The sequence below is a fragment of the Scophthalmus maximus genome, chromosome 1, assembly GCF_022379125.1.
Source record: "Scophthalmus maximus strain ysfricsl-2021 chromosome 1, ASM2237912v1, whole genome shotgun sequence".
Taxonomy (NCBI): domain Eukaryota; kingdom Metazoa; phylum Chordata; class Actinopteri; order Pleuronectiformes; family Scophthalmidae; genus Scophthalmus; species Scophthalmus maximus.
Genome location: NC_061515.1, coordinates 2,510,995 through 2,530,079, shown reverse-complemented (window position 1 = coordinate 2,530,079; position 19,085 = coordinate 2,510,995). Strand labels below are relative to the sequence as shown.

The 19,085-nt window shown below is 42.3% G+C and overlaps 1 protein-coding gene across 7 annotated transcripts in view; it reads left to right on the top strand.

Annotated features, from left to right (window-relative positions):
* The first annotated feature begins 693 nt into the window (after positions 1–693).
* ubr5 (ubiquitin protein ligase E3 component n-recognin 5) overlaps positions 694–19,085 on the top strand; it is a 32,047-nt gene continuing 13,655 nt past the window's right edge. For 3 of the 7 annotated variants that reach the window (XM_047336175.1, XM_047336170.1, XM_047336169.1), the window contains exons 1-25: positions 695–977; positions 4,565–4,609; positions 4,765–4,846; positions 5,899–5,975; positions 7,566–7,685; positions 8,253–8,532; positions 8,664–8,823; positions 9,890–10,039; positions 10,819–11,030; positions 11,136–11,252; positions 11,769–11,879; positions 12,166–12,320; positions 13,099–13,216; positions 13,355–13,539; positions 14,300–14,409; positions 14,824–14,936; positions 15,062–15,256; positions 15,371–15,482; positions 15,587–15,741; positions 15,828–16,025; positions 16,251–16,461; positions 17,616–17,742; positions 17,892–18,043; positions 18,408–18,503; positions 18,866–18,989. In XM_047336175.1, coding sequence (XP_047192131.1) covers positions 916–977; positions 4,565–4,609; positions 4,765–4,846; positions 5,899–5,975; positions 7,566–7,685; positions 8,253–8,532; positions 8,664–8,823; positions 9,890–10,039; positions 10,819–11,030; positions 11,136–11,252; positions 11,769–11,879; positions 12,166–12,320; positions 13,099–13,216; positions 13,355–13,539; positions 14,300–14,409; positions 14,824–14,936; positions 15,062–15,256; positions 15,371–15,482; positions 15,587–15,741; positions 15,828–16,025; positions 16,251–16,461; positions 17,616–17,742; positions 17,892–18,043; positions 18,408–18,503; positions 18,866–18,989 — 3,467 coding nt within the window. In that variant the 5' untranslated portion in view covers positions 695–915. Of the gene's footprint in view, positions 978–4,564; positions 4,610–4,764; positions 4,847–5,898; positions 5,976–7,565; positions 7,686–8,252; positions 8,533–8,663; positions 8,824–9,889; positions 10,040–10,818; positions 11,031–11,135; positions 11,253–11,768; positions 11,880–12,165; positions 12,321–13,098; positions 13,217–13,354; positions 13,540–14,299; positions 14,410–14,823; positions 14,937–15,061; positions 15,257–15,370; positions 15,483–15,586; positions 15,742–15,827; positions 16,026–16,250; positions 16,462–17,615; positions 17,743–17,891; positions 18,044–18,407; positions 18,504–18,865; positions 18,990–19,085 lie in introns of all 7 variants that reach the window. The other 4 variants (XM_047336181.1, XM_047336176.1, XM_047336185.1 and 1 more) reach the window with 3 other exon arrangements.

The following is a 19,085-nucleotide window of genomic DNA, read 5'->3' as shown; positions in this document are numbered from 1 at the left end:
ATTTCAGCTTCTTAAATGTGAAAATGTTCTGGTTTCTTTGCTCCTCTGTGACGTTAAACTGAATCTTCGGTGTGTGGACAAACAAAAAAATCATCTTGGAGCTTTGGGGAAACACGATAGACATTTTTCACTATTTTATTATTTCATCGACCAAACAACAAATGGATTAATCGAGAAAATAATCGACAGATTAAATCGATTATGAAATGAATGAATGCAATATCCTGCAAGATCCTTTGTGATGGAGCTCTCAAAGGACCAGAAGGACAGAATATTATTAGAATGCGTCGAATTTTGACTGGGATGAAAGCATGAAAAGGAAATTAATTGTACATAAAGGTCAGATTTGTTTCCTCTCGATGTCAAAGCTTGTTTCATTTTTGAGGAATCCCATTGTCTTCTGCTTGGAAAGAGACTGCCTTAAGTCTCTGGTCATCATATGTTGCAGTTAGTCAACAAAAATACATACACACATACAAAACAAATGATGCTTCGAGGGGAGAAGAAGAGGGATGTGAAAACAAAGAGAGGTTGCGGTGCGTCCGCCTCTTTTCTTCTTCAGGCCAATCGCGTCCGATTTAACACATTTCCTGTTTGTGCTCGAGCTCCAATCAGCGGCGCGCTTGCATGTGTTGCGAGCGACACACACACACACACGGGGCGAGGGAGAGAGGGAGCGAGAGAGCGAGAGAGAGAGAGAGAGAGAGAGAGAAGACGCTCGCTAGAGTTAAGATGGCGGCATGTGGGTGAAGAGGCTGGGATCTGAAGTCGGAGCTTTTTTTTTTTCCGCCCGTTGAACGACTCGTATGAATCCACGCATATATATACACACACACATATATATATACAGGACGTCGAAGGAGAACCAGTTTCCACGTCGTCCACACGATCCGTGTGTGATTCCGGACTGACCCCATGACATCCATACACTTCGTGGTTCACCCGCTGCCCGGGACCGAGGACCAGCTCAATGACAGGTATTCCGCCGCCTGGAACGAGGGGATTTAAACCCTCGTACGCGCGTGAAGGCTCGTCGCACCGGGCCGAGGCTCGTGTGTATGAACCATATCGACGTCGTCGCGCGTTCGGATTTGGCGTGTTATCGTTTAAATGACCCCCCCCCCCCCCCCCCCTCCTCCGCTCCCCTCGGGGTTTAAACAAGGCCCCGGCATCTTGAACAATCCGCCATAGCTTGATGCTAACACTCGAACATACCACAATCCAGCGCTTGGAGCTAGCTAGCTAGCTCAATTTTAACGGGGCCAGAAGCTAACTAGCTAGCTAGCTAACTAGATTCTAGCCCCGTTAAACGGGCTAACCAGTACGACGAAGCTAACGCACCTAGCATGGCTGTTCCCTTGCTTGTCGGGGGAAAGGTATTGGCTCCCAGTCAAAGTTGAGATAGACAATGCGGATTGGGGGATGGGGTGTGGGGGGGAGGAATAAGGTTACGTGAAACGCGCTGTCGTCGATAACAACACGGCTGGTCGTGTGCACACACCTCATGTATACTCGTTTGACATGTGTCAAGTGTTTGTTTTGTGGGCGTCGCGTCGATTGTGGTGATCAATGAAGTGGCTAACGTCAAGCTAACCGATAGCTAGCATGCTAACGTTAGCTAACCACGCTCGTGACAAAGGCAAATAAAATGTACCACGGGGCAGTTTCGTGACACTGGAATAGCTTCAATGGGACAAATTGCTCGCCGGTGGCTTCATGAGTTATTAGGTTTTTTCTTCTTTATCGACTTAATTGACGAGTCAAAGTCGAGGCTTTGACAAAGTATCAAAATGGATGCTGTGTATCTCTCGCTTATTTTGAATTGCTTCCGGTGTTATACCAAGTAGCTACATCATACACAGCAGTGCACTCACACAGTAACAATTTGATTTGCACAAAACATTGCCAGCAGCCACATGCTTCTGGTATGCATCACGCAGAAAAGTGTGTGTGTGTGTGTGTGTGACCTGTATTTTGGAAGAACATGTGGTTTATGATAAAAGCCTATTTATATCACCCATTGAGATGGAGACTGATTTAATGAGCTGCTCTACTTACAGTTAAAGAGGCTGAGAAGTTTGGGGGGGGGGGGGGATGTTTTTAGATTGACCTTGAGATTAAGGACCTGGATTTGGGCTCAGAATATCTGGAGCCCTTTTTTTTGCAGGTCAGTGAGCCATCCAACACTGGGGGGGGGGGTCCACCATCCACCATCCACCTTGAGATGGATGTAGGGGGAACGCTCAGTTTACTCTGCTGGTTGCATATCTTAATGAAAAGTGCCACTCAGACATCCTGGTGATATGGCAAGTTCCTTGAAGAGTTCATGGTCTGTTTCATCCCCCAGGCATGCATGCATGCTACATTGCATGCTACAGTCACCATGTGCTGCTGGGACCTCACCCCCCTTCCTCCTAACCCATGAAGGAACTTCCAGTTGTCAGAGCAGATAAGTGCTTCTATCCCAAATAAAAAGGCTTGGTCCAGCTCGGCTTGTCATCAAGCGCTGGCCCCTGGCGTGAGCATCCGATTGGATTTCCTTGACCAAATGCCAGTGGTTTGTTTTACCTAACTGAGGTCTGCTGCCGGGACACATTAGTTTAGCACAGTGGAGTGGCAAATGCCATTACCCTGTGAAGATGTTTATCTCACTCAGCGATCCAGAAGAAAGTGACAAGGGCAGTGAGTGCATGTCATTTAAAAACTTGTCTCTTGTGCATTCATGGGCAACATTCTTAAGCGTATTTATAATGTCAGAACAGGCCTTAACAAGTGTATTGTATTTGCATAGTCTTACCTGATCATATCTGTGCTGTATTTAAACATGTCTGCTGAAGATTAGTTTTGCTCAGTTATGCCATTTGTCATTTGTTGACCTCCTTTTAATTTTCAGATGCATCAGTACTTCTGCATCTGTGTTAAATGACCACATAAAGAAGAAACATATTGCAGAACTATATATATTTAAAATGGCAGCACAGGCATGTGTGTGTGCCTGCGGGGAGTTGAGTGTGGATGTATGTTTCTTCACCAGACATGAGACAAAAGTCTGGATACAATTCATCTTTGACCAGGCTGCACTCACTGTATGAGGCTGAAGTATGATCAGATAACTGCAATACCTCAAAACTTGTTATGAGTAAATGTGTTTGATGAAATTGTAAACCAACAGTTTGTCATAGAGGACATTATCCAACCAAATATTTTGATGTGAGTGGGACAGGTACATTTTCCTGAAGTATTAATTTACTTACCGTCTTCAATTTTAGTGCTGCATATTTCCACTGAACTACAATAGCCAAGCTATTACATTAAGCTAACCCACTTTAACAAATAAAGACAGCTGACTATATTAAAAGTTCACAGCCATCCTTGAATATAGAGTTTTCACTACATATTTCATTAAGGGGGAAAAGAGCAGACATTGTTAAGGTTGTTGTAATGGCAGGCTTGAGACTTCCTTTGAAGTATACAGTAGTGTTGACATAGGAGATATTTTCGATTGGCTGTGTTGGGTTCATTTTCTCAATGGACAGCGATGGACAGTTTCTGACCGATGCAGTACATTCGAGGGGTAGATAATCACCAACCACCAGTGATTGAGTCATCTGTACAAAAAGTCAGATATTAGTCACAGAATTATCCACAACATAGTCATAGATATTTAGCAATAACACATACCTAAATGCACATAAATGGCGCTGGCTGCACACAGGTATTTTCCCAGTCTTATTCAGAATTATGTACTTGACTGTCCGATCCCTCGTTTTGTGTTTGAATGAATATTCTACTTTGCACATGGAAATCCATGTAAAACATCAGTGGCATTCTGTTTTTACTCTGTTGTGGAATAAAGTAATACGTGTATCCTGATCAACAAACTTTTTTTGCTGACTGTCGGCGTCGTCCATCAGCCTAACCCTAAAAGGAGCCTTACAGTGACGTTTGAGCACAAAATTGTTACTCTGACAATCGTTTTTCTATAGCTTTGATAAATATGTTTTGAATTCAGGATCACTTTAGAATAGCTGCAACAACCAGCTCTAAAATAAAATATTGTATTACTCTTGACTGGTTGGTGGCATCTTCTCCATAGCAACTGACACTGAGGATTAGAGATACTGTGTTTTTTTTTAAGTGTTTGAAAAACAAAAAAAAAGATTTTTTTTAACTTGTCGATGTAACAAAGCAGTTCTGCACAGTTTGTTACGAAGAGTTTCTCAGAAGACTGACCACTCACACAGGACTGAGACCCGTACTCTTGTTTTAACCACACAACCATGTGTCAGTGGTGATGTGGCAAGCAAAAATATTTTAGGATTGTAAATGGTTGTTGTAATCAGCGATGGCGTCATTATCGCCAGCCATGAACTGATTGCACTGGGTTGAAATCATTTACATGCACAGAAATTGTTTCCTTTTGGTTAATACGCTAAAATCAATTTCTGTGTAATAGGTTGGACAATATGTGGTTCAAGTCCGCACAGTAACATAAATCAACTTGCCTTTATTATGTCTCAAATGCATAAATGTATTAATGTGGTCTTCGTCTTCTTCTTGTCAGGCTCCGTGAAGTCTCGGAGAAACTCAACAAATACAGCTACAACAGGTGAGTCTCTGTCAACGGTATAATTTTAGGCTGCTTTGTACAATGTGATCAACTGTACACTTGTAATCAGGACCCTGTGAATTTTCTTTTTTATAGTCTCAGTTGTCTTTATTTTGCTTGCTTATTTATTTATTGTGTTTCTTTCCCAAATGCAGTCATCCACACCTTAACTTGCTGGAGCAGGCCCCCCTGAAACAGTGTGTCGTTGGTCCAAACCATGCTGGATTTCTCCTCGAGGTAACGCTATAAAATACTATATCACTAGCATGAATCAAACACTCAGGGCCCGGGAGTATTTGTTTATTATCTGCTACCCGCCACAAAGTTTAATATAAAAGGAAGATTTCCTTTCCAACTGGGTCACTTTGATCAGAACACCTCTGGCTTTTGCTATAAAAAACGAGGTGTTGTGATTTTTAGGTTGGATCTCATTGATTGGATGTGTTCTTTATACACAGGACACCAGTAAACTGGTGCATGTCGGTGCGGGTGTGTTCAGGAACAGTGTCAAATTGAATGTTGTGGCTTCATGCAACTGTGCATTAACAAACCTCACACCCAATTGTGTGTTAATATGTCTAGTGTAATACCATTATGATTTGGTCATAACCTTGATTATTATTAGGGCCCGACCGATATGGATTTTTGGGGGCTGATATCAATATTAGGGAGTACAAGGCTTCCAATACCGATACATCAGCAGATATAAAATTAATATATATATATTTATTTTTTTTACTCTGTCAATGATTCCTAAGATGTCGTTGTCACAACCAATGTTGTTATTTATGACAAGAATTGTAATGGAGGCTTGATATTTTAGTTTAACCATAAATTTTATGATTAATAACTAAATGAAAAGAAAACACAAACTCAGCCAAGTATAAAGAACTTGAATTAAGAAAATAAACCTCAATTTATTCATTTATTACGTAAAATGTAAACAATGTAATATTTTTACTCAACATGAGCGCTGACACCTATATTATCGGCCAAACGATGTCGGTCGGCCTCTAATTATTCAATGAAGTGCAGCACTTGTATGATAAGTTGATTGGTGCGCCAATTTCTAATTTGCATATAGATAGAAACTATCATGTGGACTCAGTTGTGTTTGTCTTTTATGATAAAGATTATGTCAGTCATCTTATGTTTGAGTTAATACAGGGATTCAGTCTCGGATCTGACACATTGCACTTAACGTTACAGTATGACATTACAGTATGACTTCTTTTTTTGTCTGTCAATTTTTTACCACTAAAAAAAAAACATGACTGCTTCTCTTTCAGGATGGACGTGTGTGTAGAATCAGCTTTGCTGTCCAGCCTGATCGCCTGGAGCTCAGCAAACCGGACGGCAGCGATGGGTGAGGGCCTTCGCCTGTGATGGGATCTGTCCCGGAAAACCGCTTTAGCTTTGGCATTACGTTGAGACACAGATGGCTTGTTGGAGATGTCTAGTTTCACGAGACGACTGAGCATGCTCAGGCTTAGTGACGGTGATTTGAATTCCATTTGGCACTCGTGCCCTTTGGAGTATGAATTATTCTGACGTGGTTTCACTTCTAGAATAATACGAGACTCTTTGGCTGCAAAGATGTCTTATCTATCAAGAGGGAATTGTGTATCTGAATTCACCACAGCGTTATTCTCAAAAGGTCCTCCTGTTAGGCTCGGTCAGACTGACAGATCCTTTGGCGTTGCGCTTGATGAGATATCTATTCAGTGATTCCCACAATAAGAGCTGCTACTTTTCCAATTTTTTTTTTCTCCTTCTCCTAATGTTACATTGCACCTCACATCGCTTATTTATTCGAATCTTGACACTCAACTACCAGCACACAAGATGGTCCCCACACTGTTTGTGTAACTTCTTGAAAGCCAGTTGGCTTTATTGTTGTGCAAGTGTGTGCTTCTTGGCCTTGTTTCTTTAAAAAAAAAAAAAGTTTTTCTTTTACTTGCTGCTTTGTTTTCTGTTGGCCGTGAGCGTGTATTTTTTTTCGTGAATGGCTCATTGATGGCTGCCGATGGTCTTGCCTCTTGCCAGCAGAACAACATCCAACAATGATTTCAGAGTTTTCTAGCCCCCTCTAGGTGTGACATATGCATGCATATCAATCTGGCTGTTAAAAAGGATGTGGAGCTGCTTTCTCCAAAACGTTTTTCTGCAGAGGAGAGTTTTGTTTGTTTCCTGCTGAAGACTCGCAAAAGAAGATGGAATGTTTGAATTTGTAATCACCTTTCAGTTGGCACCATTGTGGGTTGCTGGAATGATATTGAAAAGAGGATGGCAGGTTGTTGTTCACAAGTTTATTGATCAAGGTTGTATATCCTGACTTTGAATTGTAACACAAGCTACATGGATCAGTTTGTGAATTTGCTCTCTCTGTTTGTCTGTAGTAATAATTTGACTGTTTCTGTATTCAATTGTCCTGATATTTTAAAGTATAGTACTAAATGTGAATTTTATTATTTTGTTGGAAATGATGTACATTAAGTGTCATTGTAGTCGGTGTTGTATAGGACTCTGGCAAAAAGTCCGTTATCTTACCACAACAAAACACCATTTATACTAACTGCCTTATTTAGTCAGTTCTGAATATTGTAGCAAATTAATTTTTGTTAAAACTCAAAGACATCCTAGTATAAGAAATAGGAGCAAGCAGTCGCAGCCCCAAAACCCCAAGAACTTTTAAAAATGGAAAGTCTTGAAGGAGGAATGAGTTGCAGCCAATTCTGATTCCCAAGGGTGTTGCCATGCTAGTCTCCAAAGTTACCCCTTCCTGTTTCACGGAATGATATTAAGAGAAAAATGAATCCTGAGCCAAGGGGTATAATTTGACAAAATACCTGGGGTTGTGTTATCCCAGGTAATTTTTCTTTTAAAAAGAAGCATTTTTGGTCCTTCTTGGACTCCTGTAGGTTTTGTAACTGTATCTCCCATCTTTTGTTTCCAGTGTAAAGTTGAGCAGTGGTTCAGGGACAGGAAGGAGCTCCAGGCCAGGCAGGACTAGTGATCCTCCCTGGTTCCTGTCTGGTTCTGACACACTGGGCAGACTGGCAGGCAACACCCTTGGGTAAGTTCCTGGCAGGGTTAACGGAGACTAATGGTCCTGTGAAAGCTCGGTTGTTTAGAGCGGCCACTCGAGTGCTTTTTAGCGGGCATCTTTCCCACAGTGCCACACATTCAGATGATAGAATTTTCAGTTGAATGTGTTCATCAAACGAAACACATCACCGACCCTGCTAAATTTGCAATGTGCTTTTTTATTAGTCATCCTGTTATTTGGCCATTGGATAAAAAAATATATCTGTTGTTGCTCCTGATATTGAAGTTATGCAGAACTGACAGAGCTGCAGAACAAGCCTCAAAACTGGCACCCTTTAATGTTGAATTGTAACAAAATAAGAATATTGACATATATATATATATATCAAAGCTTTTCTCCTACACTACCTGTTTAAATTAGAAAAGTTGCTGCTGATGCGAAACCTTGTCAGTCTGTTACTGCCCCGTCTCTGCTGTCACAAAGGCCGAATACCTTTGTACCCAGACGTGATGCGTGTTGTGAGTCTACTCTGGCAGCTAGATGGCATTTTTTTGGCAGATGTGTCTGATCACGGCCTTGCACTGTATGTAACAGGAGTCGCTGGAGCTCTGGTGTAAACGGAGGCAGTGGAGGAGGTGGAAGTGGTGGTGGAGCAGGGGGAGGCGGAGCAGGAGGTGGCAGCAGTGGTGGAGGAGGGGGCGGAGGAGCAGGCGGAGGCGGTGGCTCGTCGGGTAGGTCATCGACGGCGGCGCGCGATTCCCGCCGGCAGACCAGGGTGATCCGCACTGGGCGGGACCGTGGCTCGGGCCTTCTGGGTAGCCAGCCGCAGCCAGTCATCCCAGCCTCTGTCATCCCTGAAGAACTCATTACTCAGGTACAGCAATCTGACAGTGTATGCACCTTTTCTTTGTTAACATTATTACAAAATTTAAACATTAATGTCACATTTACTCACTGATAAGAAGCCATCAATAAAACATGTTTGCCCTTGCCACTTTCCTCAAGGCCCAAGTCGTCCTCCAGGGGAAGTCCAGGAGTGTGATAATAAGGGAGCTCCAGAGGACCAACCTGGATGTCAACCTCGCTGTCAACAACCTGCTGAGCCGGGACGATGAGGATGGAGATGATGGTGATGATACAGCCAGCGAGTCCTACCTCCCCGGAGGTTTGTTCAAAAAAACAAAAACAAAAGTATAGCCTAGTACAGAACTGCTATTTACATTATCCTGCAGAGATCCAAGATCACAGGTGGATGGCTCCAAGTCTGTTCACAGCTGGCATCTGAACATGTTAATGCGTCTCCTGTGGCCATTCGTTACTGGGTGTCACTGCCACGCTCAATATGCAAATAAACGTCAGACGTCATTCCTGTTGACTAATGTGTGGGTGAGCAGAGTTGGGAGGTGCTGAGTGAACAATTATCAGTGTTGATAATGAAAAGTTAGAAAAATATTTTCAGTTCATTGTGAAACTACAGTCCTTCTACGTGGCCTTGGAGGCATTTGCATTCACGCCATTAAAATAATACGGCCACATGCGTTGTCCCAGACAGGGTTGGGTCAGATTACCTTGAAATGTAGTCAGTTGACAATTTTTTTTGTAATTCGTAACGTAATCCATTGCATTACAAAAAATAATGTCATCTAATCTGAATACTTTTGGATTATGTCATAATGATTCATTGAACATATTGCACCTTTTTATACCAAAAAATGGACACTAACACAACATTTTGAGTTCCACAAATTCGTCTTTAAAACTGTTTAAACATTTAAAAAAAATTTAAACAAATAAAATGCATTTAGCATATTCAGCATTTACAGCACAAACAAAAAAGCATCATAATTTTCTAAAATCAGAGAAAAATGAGCGGAGTAATGTATACAGTAATATATTTTACATCGTGATTTTAAAATTGCCATATTTTAAAGACATTATCAAAATGTAATTCATTAATCCTTGAGATCTTGACAATGTAACTACAATCTAATTGCACATTTTTTCAAATATAATCTGGTCTGATTATAGTTGCTTATTTTTTAAAAATTTGTTCAGAATGTGGTTTGACTGATCTCATTTATGATGCATTGTGTGAATTCACACTTGTGATACATTTTTTTTAATCCTTATGCTGAAATGGTTTCAATTGTATTTTACCATTATCATAAAAATGTGTCATTTTTTTAATATTTCTGAAACCTAGTTATTTGTGCCCTTTGTTTTCCGTGTAGAGGACCTGATGTCCCTGTTGGATGCAGACATTCACTCTGCCCATCCCAGCGTGATCATCGACGCCGATGCCATGTTCTCGGAGGACATCAGCTACTTTGGCTACCCGTCTTTCAGGCGCTCCTCACTGTCTCGCCTGGGATCATCCCGAGGTAACTCGACACCTCTGTGTAATGAAGGGGAAGGCAGGGTGTTAAAGGAGGGGGCATTGGTGCCGGCACTGGTGATCGCTTCTGGTGTGTGGGGGGATGTGGCAAAACACAACAGACAAGTTGGAAAATCAAAAAAAAAATGTCTGTGGCTGGAGATTTTGATATAACTGAATCTCTCTGAAAAGCAAATCATTTGTGACAGACGATGACAACAAAGGGGTTAAATGTTTTCCTTTGCTAAACAAATACCGTATGCAAATTTGTGTGCAATAAAGTTGTTTGAGCTCGTTTGCTGGGGGAAATCTTCTCTTCACTCTGGTCAGCTTGTTTTGTAATCGGTGTCACAGGCTCTAATTGTTTGGTGTTGTGTGGTGCATGGGTGTAGAACACACTGTGAGCTCTCTGAGAAAGGCCCGCTCGGCCCACCTGTCTTTACCAGGGACCCTTTAAGGCAGTCTATCCCCAAAAACCCACCTAGCCCATTTTAGCCCCGTATGCATGCCTTCTCCCTTCTGTCTATCCACTTCCTCCTCTTCTCCCTCGCATTTTAACATATAAGCTTGCAAACTGATTCAACTCACCAGTTTATTTTAGACTCTCACTCAATCTGTAGAATTGCAATTTTGATTTGCATTACAGTAATTCTAAAGACTTCATCTCTCTCTCTCTCTATATATATAAATATATATATATATATATATTCTTAAAACTATGTTGACGGGTCTTTCCCAGAGAGTGGCTTACTTCTATCCCACTGGTGTGACCTTATTGCATACCAGTTCTCCTTCTTCCCTTAGAGCGCGACTCAGAGCTGTTGCGTGAGCGCGAGTCTGTGTTGAGGTTGCGCGAGCGCCGGTGGCTGGATGGGGCCTCGTTCGACACGGAGCGAGGCTCCACCAGCCGGGAGGGCGAACCGAGCCTGGACAAGAAGAGCATCCCCGTCCAGAGTCCCGTCTCCCTGGGAGAGGAGCTCCAGTGGTGGCCTGACAAGGTAGGACGCGCACAAATAGGACTGTTTATTTTAAAACACAGAACCCCTCGGCGTGAAATTGCAAGTGGAGCTTGGTTCAAATTCATCTCAAATTTCCTTTTCCAGGATGGTGTGAAGTTTGTGAGCATTGGAGCCATGTACTCGGAGCTGGTGGCTGTCAGCTCGAAAGGAGAGCTTTATCAGTGGAAGTGGAGTGAACCTGAACCCTACAGGAATGCACAGGTGAAAACACCAAAGAGAAATCCTCCATATTTCTTTCATTTTTTTTTCTCCAAATTCAACTATTTATCTGTTGTTTTTTTTTAAACGTTTGTTACATGGCAAAAATATATTATTGTTTTCATGACACTTTTCTCTAATATTATGAGTTGGAGACCCTGGTACAAAAAATTTGAATAAATCATTAAGCCCAGAGACAAAAAAGGAAAACATTTGTTGCAAATATCATCATACGACAGGAATACATGGTCACAGAGTAAATTCATGATCATTTAGACTCATCCTCTATTTAATGTTGGAACAGATCTCAGGGAGAAACCCCCCCCATTACCACTCATTCTGCTTAGCATACATTCATAAGATGCCAATTCCTCCTTTAGCGCTGCGGCCTTTATTGCCTTCTTGTGTCTTAAAAAATAACGCCACAAAAATAACACACTTTAGATGACTCTATTAGACATACCTATCCTCTTGTAGCTTGCCTCAAATATTACTTCTTTTTTTTTTTTTTGCCCTCAGAATCCATCAATTCATCACCCACGTGCATCATTCCTGGGCGTGGCCAATGAGAAGATCACCTTATTGTCTGCTAATAGCATCAGAGCCACTGTGGCTACGGAGACCAACAAGGTAGATTTGTGTGTGTGTGTGTGTGTGTGTGTGTGTGTGTGTGTGTGTGTGTGTGTGTGTGTGTGTGTGTGTGTGTGTGTGTGTGTGTGTGTGTGTGTGTGTGTGTGTGTGTGTGTGTGTGTGTGTGTGTGTGTGTGTGTGTGTGTGTGTGTGTGTGTGTGTGTGTGTGTGTGTGTGGTTCATAGCAACAGTTCACAGGATCATTTGTGTAGCCACCTTTTTTCATTTAGTAAATCATATGCATTTATTTAATGAATTGCTCATCAATTGGTGTTTGGGTGTGTAGGTGGCGACCTGGGTGGACGACACACTGAGCACGGTGGCCTCCAAGCTGGAGCACAGCGCTCAGGTTTTCCCCGAGCTGCAGGGGGAGCGCATGGTGTCACTGCACTGTTGTGCCCTCTACACATGTGCACAGCTGGAAAATAGCCTCTATTGGTGGTGAGAAGAAAAAGCATTTTGTTTATTAATCTGCACTGAAAGGAATTAAAAGTCCGTCTGTTTTTTAACAATAACATGAGTGTCACCTTAATATTATCCTGCTAATTGTGGTGTCAGAGCAGCCATATGAATGTTCATAATCGATTAGTAATCAATTCCAAAATATTGTCAAGTAGTTTTTATGAAAAAAAGTCAAAATTCTATGATACCAGCTTCTTAAATGTGAATATTTTCTGGTTTCTTTGCTCCTCTATGACAGTAAACTAAATATATTTGGTGTGTGGACAAAACAAAACATCATCTTGGAGTTTTGGGAAACACGATCAACATTTTTCACCATTTTATGAACCAAACAACAAATCGATTAATAGAGAAAATATTCAACAGATTAATCGATTATGAAAAGAACCGTGGCTGCAGCCCTACGTCAGCGTCATAGAACTGAATTCATGTTGTATATGGTTGAAGAAAGCACAGTTTATGTCCAAAAATGGGCTTTTCTCGCTGTATGTCTTGTATGATTGTAAATTTTGCTTTATTTTAAAACGCACCATATTAAAACCTTATTGAATTGTTAGCATTGCCTGGAAATGTCTACATATACACATTCCACCAAGCAGCCATTACTTCAAAACAACATTCTGCTGTAGTTACCGTCTTTTTCTTGCCTTCTCCTGCCAAAAATTCACCTGTGGTGATTTTGGCAACGATTGCGAAGTGATGCCTGTGAATGTCGGTGATGTTTTTGGGTTTATTCACCGCTCACATCTGTCTGCAGGGGTGTTGTGCCTTTCAGTCAACGGAAGAAGATGCTTGAAAAGGCCAGAGCCAAGAACAAAAAGCCAAAGTCCAGTGCTGGCATCTCCTCAATACCCAACATCACCGTGGGAACACAAGTAAGGCATCATCTTAAAATTTTCCTTGTTTTTTAAACCAGTGTGGGTTCTGTGCCCCTTCTTAAGGGGGGTCTTGCACGTTGGAGTGTAAAATTAAAATGTCTTGGTTCTAATGAAATGTGCCTCTTTCGTCTTCAGGTGTGCTTGAGGAATAACCCCCTCTACCATGCCGGTGCAGTGGCCTTTTCTGTCAGTGCTGGGATTCCCAAAGTGGGCGTCCTCTTGGAGTCTGTGTGGAACATGAACGACAGCTGCAGGTTCCAGCTGCGCTCACCAGAGAGCCTCAAGAACATGGAGAAGACCACTAAGACCCAGGAAATCAAGTCAGTTTCATTTTATCAAGCAAAAATGAATAAATCTTTGGATGTGAATGGTTTCCATTATTTTTTTACACCAGTAAACTTTTTACCACAGTGAGAAGACACAGATTTTGTCTTTGGATTTACTTATATTTTATTCACCATGTCACTAGATTATTGACAGTAGGTTCTGTGGATCCATAACAATGTTCTAGTGGTTATTGAAGTTCAAACTTTAAGAGTTTAGCTGTTAAATGGAAGATTCTAGAGTTTTCTTTAGGTTAAGAAGGTTTAAGTCGTTATTGAAGAGGATCTATTGATGGTTTTAGGAGATTACTTTTTTTTAAGCAGGTTTTGGACCTACAGGACTTGATGGAGATCCTTTTGGGAGGATTTGGTCGTTCTTTAAGCTGTCCCAGAAATCCTTAAGATTTCTAGTGGTCATTAAAGAGGTTGCAGATGTCTTGGTCTTGTGGATTGAAGTGGCGCCTTACCAGGACCCACTGGTCCCTCACAGGGTTTCTAGTGGGCCTTTTGGGGATTTTAAGGGGGTCCTCTAAGTGGTTAAACACCTGTGGTAGATTTTGTGATGTTGGACAATGTTCACCATCATCAGCAAAACACTTTTTTGAAGAATGCTGTTGATCCCTCAGTAGAGTTGAATAAACATGTAGATCATGGTCGCTTCACTAACACACTTTTTTTTTTTTGTTCTTTCTCTCCCCCATGTGTATATAGCAGGAATTCAAAAGTAAAATCTCACTGTCTCTGTCTGACCCCATAGGACTGAAAGCAAGCCGGAGTTGGTGAAGACGGAGATGGGCCCTCCTCCGTCTCCAGCATCTACATGCAGCGATACCTCTTCTATTGCTAGCAGTGCCTCACTGCCCTACAGTATGTCACATTCCCTCTCGCTATATCGGTCTTCTTAACCTCTAGCTCTCTCTCAATCTCAATCTCCCAGGCACAGAACCAATTCCTCCCCTCACTCTGTGCTCTCATTAGTCCTTTGACTTTGAAACAGATGGCGCACAGACTCTTATCAGCCACCCGCTCCGTTTTCCTGTGAAGGAAGTGAGGCCAACTCACAGAATATTTGGATGGCCTTTTCCTTGTCATATGAATCAAAACAGCTATAGCTGGTTGTGTTAATTATTTATTTATTATTTTCACCTGGGCAGCAGTATATTTATATTACCTACCTTGTATTATGATTATAAACCATTTACAATTCCCTTATTTAAATAATAAGGATATGTCTTATTCAAATCAGCAATGATCAGAGTTTTTATGCCGTATCACTTGCAGAACGAAGGCGTTCCACCCCGGCGCCCAAAGAGGAGGAGAAGGTGAACGAGGAGCAGTGGCCTCTGAGGGAAGTGGTGTTTGTGGAGGACGTTAAAAATGTCCCTGTGGGAAAGGTGACGCTCTGACACACGCTATTGCAAAGAATTAGAATAATAATAATAAGTAATGTGAGCAGCATGTTTCTCTGTCATGACATGTCCAGTTTCACAACTTACTACCCTTCCTATTCTGTCCCAAGGTGCTCAAAGTGGATGGCGCGTATGTTGCCGTGAAGTTTCCGGGGACATCAAGCAGCATGAGCAACCAGAGCACTGCTGCTCCCACTGACTCAGACCCGTCGTCACTTTTGCAGGACTGTAGACTCCTCAGAATAGACGAGCTGCAGGTACTGGCTGTGGATCCCCTCTCGCTCGTCCTCATCTCAGAACTTGGAGTAAAGAGTCAATAAACTGCACTATTTTTCTGTGCAGGGGGTGAGAATCTCTCCTCGATATCAATATTAATTTTGTAAAAAAAAAAATTGTCTCCTTCAATCTGCTCCTGACAGGTGGTCAAAACTGGCGGGACTCCGAAAGTTCCTGATTGTTTTCAGCGCACACCTAAAAAGCTCTGTATCCCGGAAAAGGCTGAGATTCTGGCTGTGAATGTTGACTCCAAAGGTGGGTCGTTGCTTTATGTTCCAACATGCCAGCATATACTTAATATATATTTTTATCAATATTTGTTGAGTATTTCCAACCCTTAAACATATCTCCCCCTGCAGGAGTCCACGCAGTGCTGAAGACTGGTAACTGGGTGAGGTACTGTATCTTTGACCTAGCCACAGGAAAAGCTGAACAGGAGAATAACTTCCCTACGAGTAACCTTGCCTTCCTGGGTCAGAGTGAGCGCAATGTGGCCATCTTTACGGCCGGACAGGTGAGATTGACCTCCCATATTGGTAACATTTTGTTACCATAATTTCTACATATTCAACTTTTTTTTTAAATGATTTATTTTTCCAGGAGTCTCCCATCATCCTCCGAGATGGCAACGGCACAATCTACCCTATGGCCAAAGACTGCATGGGTGGAATTCGAGATCCCGATTGGCTTGACCTGCCGCCTATAAACAGCCTTGGAATGGGGGTCCACTCTCTGGCCAATCTCCCCTCCAACTCCACCATCAAAAAGAAAGCTGCTATTATAATTATGGCTGTCGAGGTAAAAAAAAAAGTCTTTGTGAATACAAATGTCAAAACACCAAAAGCTAACAAACGAGTGACTGTTTTGTTTTGTGGTGTTTCCTGCCCTTGAAACTGGAAAGTTTGTCCTCAGCTTATGCCATTTCCCTTCCACCGGTTTTGCTAGTAGTTTGTTTTACCTATTTTGTCCATAAATATGTCTGAAACATCATTAACACACTGTCATCCTATTTGTCTCTTTCAGAAACAGACCCTGATGCAGCACGTGCTGCGTTGTGACTACGAGGCGTGTCGGCAGTACCTGGTGAACCTCGAGCAGGCCTTCCTGTTGGACCAGGGCAACCCCACCCTCGGAGCTCTCCTGGGCCACCGCTGCGATGGAAACCGCAACATTCTCCACGCCGCCGTCTCTGTCTGCTTCCCAGTCAGTAACAAGGAGACCAAAGAGGAGGAAGGTACGCTGGTGTTTAACCCTTTAAAGACCAAATGCAACGTATGCATCCGTCGTCCTTTAGAGACGGATAAGATGTACTCGGGGGGTTATACAATGTTGTGGGTTTTTGTGACACATGACCGTTGAAGTGCACAGTGATTCGCTGAAATACATTCCGGGGATTGGGAAAGGAATTATAGGTGGAAATTTCCTACCCTGCTGACTGAGGCTGTAAAAGGGGGATGTTTACGGTATCTCAAGGTCTCTGTAATCTAAACTCGTGAAGGCAGCCAATAGTTTGGCCTGTGGTTTATCTTGGGATTTAACGGGCCCGAGGCACATGCCGGTTGGAATCTAGGCGAGAGGTGAGAAGGTCTTGTGGTATAGTTTACAGTTAGATAAAGACCCTTTTGGCTCTCAAGGAGGTTGAAGACTGGGACAGGGGAGAGGTTTCTGGATGCCACCGCATTATCCACCTGTGATATGTGTGTCCATCTGGAAATCTCCTCAATATATTGAGCACCTGAATAAACACTTCTGCGTAAGACAACCTCGGTCTCCAGCTGCCTCATAGTCGACTACAGTTTCATAAATTTTCCCATTAAAATAAGAAATGCTTGGCTTTTGGTTTGCCCAAAAAGTTGTTGCTGACAACATGAGTACAGCTGTTAGTTGAATTTAAACATTGACTACAATGACTTGGAAGATTTAGACACAGACCTTTGACGTTCCTGCCCAACCACTAGCCAAGGTTCAGTGTGAAAGACATGTTTGAGGGAGGAAGAGGCGAATGATTAGGGTTTATCATCACGGCACTGAAAAACTGAGCTGATGCAATGCTGTTACTCAGTCACTAAAACCTTTATTTTGCATTCTCTGAAGCAGAAGGAAAATGAAATAAAAAAACAAAAAAAACATTTGAGTGTTAAAACCTTGGTTTTGAAACAGAACTTATGTTTTTAAATACTTTGGTAGAGGGACTTCAGACTACTTGATCATTTACATTTTTCTTGTATGTATCTCAGGTTTAGACTCTACCATCCTTTATTAGAAATTGCTATTTTCTCTTCACACACAATTCCCGCTGGGAGTCTGCTCACCTGTGTCAGACTTAATTGCCTGATTTCTCCTCCTGACTCATTCCCCGTGCTTACTGCCCACACTGTTTCATTTCAGAAGCTGAAAGGTCTGAGAGGAACACATTTGCAGAGCGCCTGTCTGCTGTGGAGGCGATTGCCAACGCCATCTCTGTGGTTTCAAGCAACAGCTCTGGAAACAGGACCGGCTCCTCCAGCAGCAGAGGGTAAATAAGTTTCATTTTGTACGCGTATCTGCTCACTTAAAATGAAGTAAAGAAATCTATTTTGCCTTCTAATTTCAGTGAGCAGGTTCTCCCCAGTAATATCAAAATGTAATTTTTAATTTCTGTGCCATGTTTTTTGTCATCTCCAGGCTTCGTCTGAGGGAGATGATGCGGCGGTCTCTGAGAGCAGCCGGTCTCGGCCGCCACGAGTCCGGCCCGTCATCCAGTGACCACCAGGACCCAGTGTCGCCACCCATTGCCCCACCAAGTTGGGTCCCTGACCCCCCACCCATGGACCCTGGTCAGTGCATCTTTACAAGGACTAAAATTATACTCTTGAGGGCAGGCAACATTGGACGTTAGACGGACATTGTTAATTTACATGAATTAGCAGCATTGTAATGATACAGAGCTGGTTGGATATCTCAAGTTATTGATTTGATCTGTACACTGGTCCTCGTAAAAGGCCACCTACACCAGTGCAACCCTTTATTCTGCAGGCTTGTTTACATAACTGTGTTGGAAAGTCTGTGATATCGTGAAATTTAACTCTTTTCTTGCCTCTGTGATTAAATCTTAGACTTTTCAGTGATTTGTCTTCTTGAAGGTCAGGGGGGATCTCTAATGTTCATAGCTTTTCTTTTTTATTATAATTGAATCAACAGATGGTGATATCGACTTCATTCTAGCACCTGCTGTGGGTTCACTCACCACTGCCTCCACTGCGACCAGCCAGGGACCCAGCACCTCCACCATTCCAGGTAACCATGTCTTGATGTTATTTTTTACAGGTCATCAATATTGCTGGTGATAACAGGAAGTTAAGTTCACTGTAGATGACGAGTAAGGACGAGATGTTATTTTTACTGGTCGAAGCTGAGCTGTGGGCAGCACATGGTTACATTGAACTCAGATCGCTGCAAAATTAACTCAACATATGTTGAGATTGTAGAGAAAAAGTTAATGTAGGTTGTGTTTATTTATGTAAATCTAAATCTTTTTGTGGATGAATTACTTTTCAAAATGGATAACTTGCCACTTCATCAGCTGTGTTGGCAGTCAGTCGTGGTTTAAACGTCCTTGGTGTCCCTCGTCTAACGGACTGTGTTCTCCTTATGATCAGGGCCGTCCACTGAACCATCTGTGGTGGAATCTAAAGACCGGAAGGCCAACGCCCATCTCATCCTAAAGCTCATGTGTGACAGCGTCGTTCTAAGACCTCACCTACGGGAGCTGCTTTCTGCAAAGTATGATTATTCACAAGCATACCTTTTTTAATACTCTGCCCTTTATCTGCTATTCATTTTTTTGATTTGCCAATATTTCTTTTTTTAAAACAATGT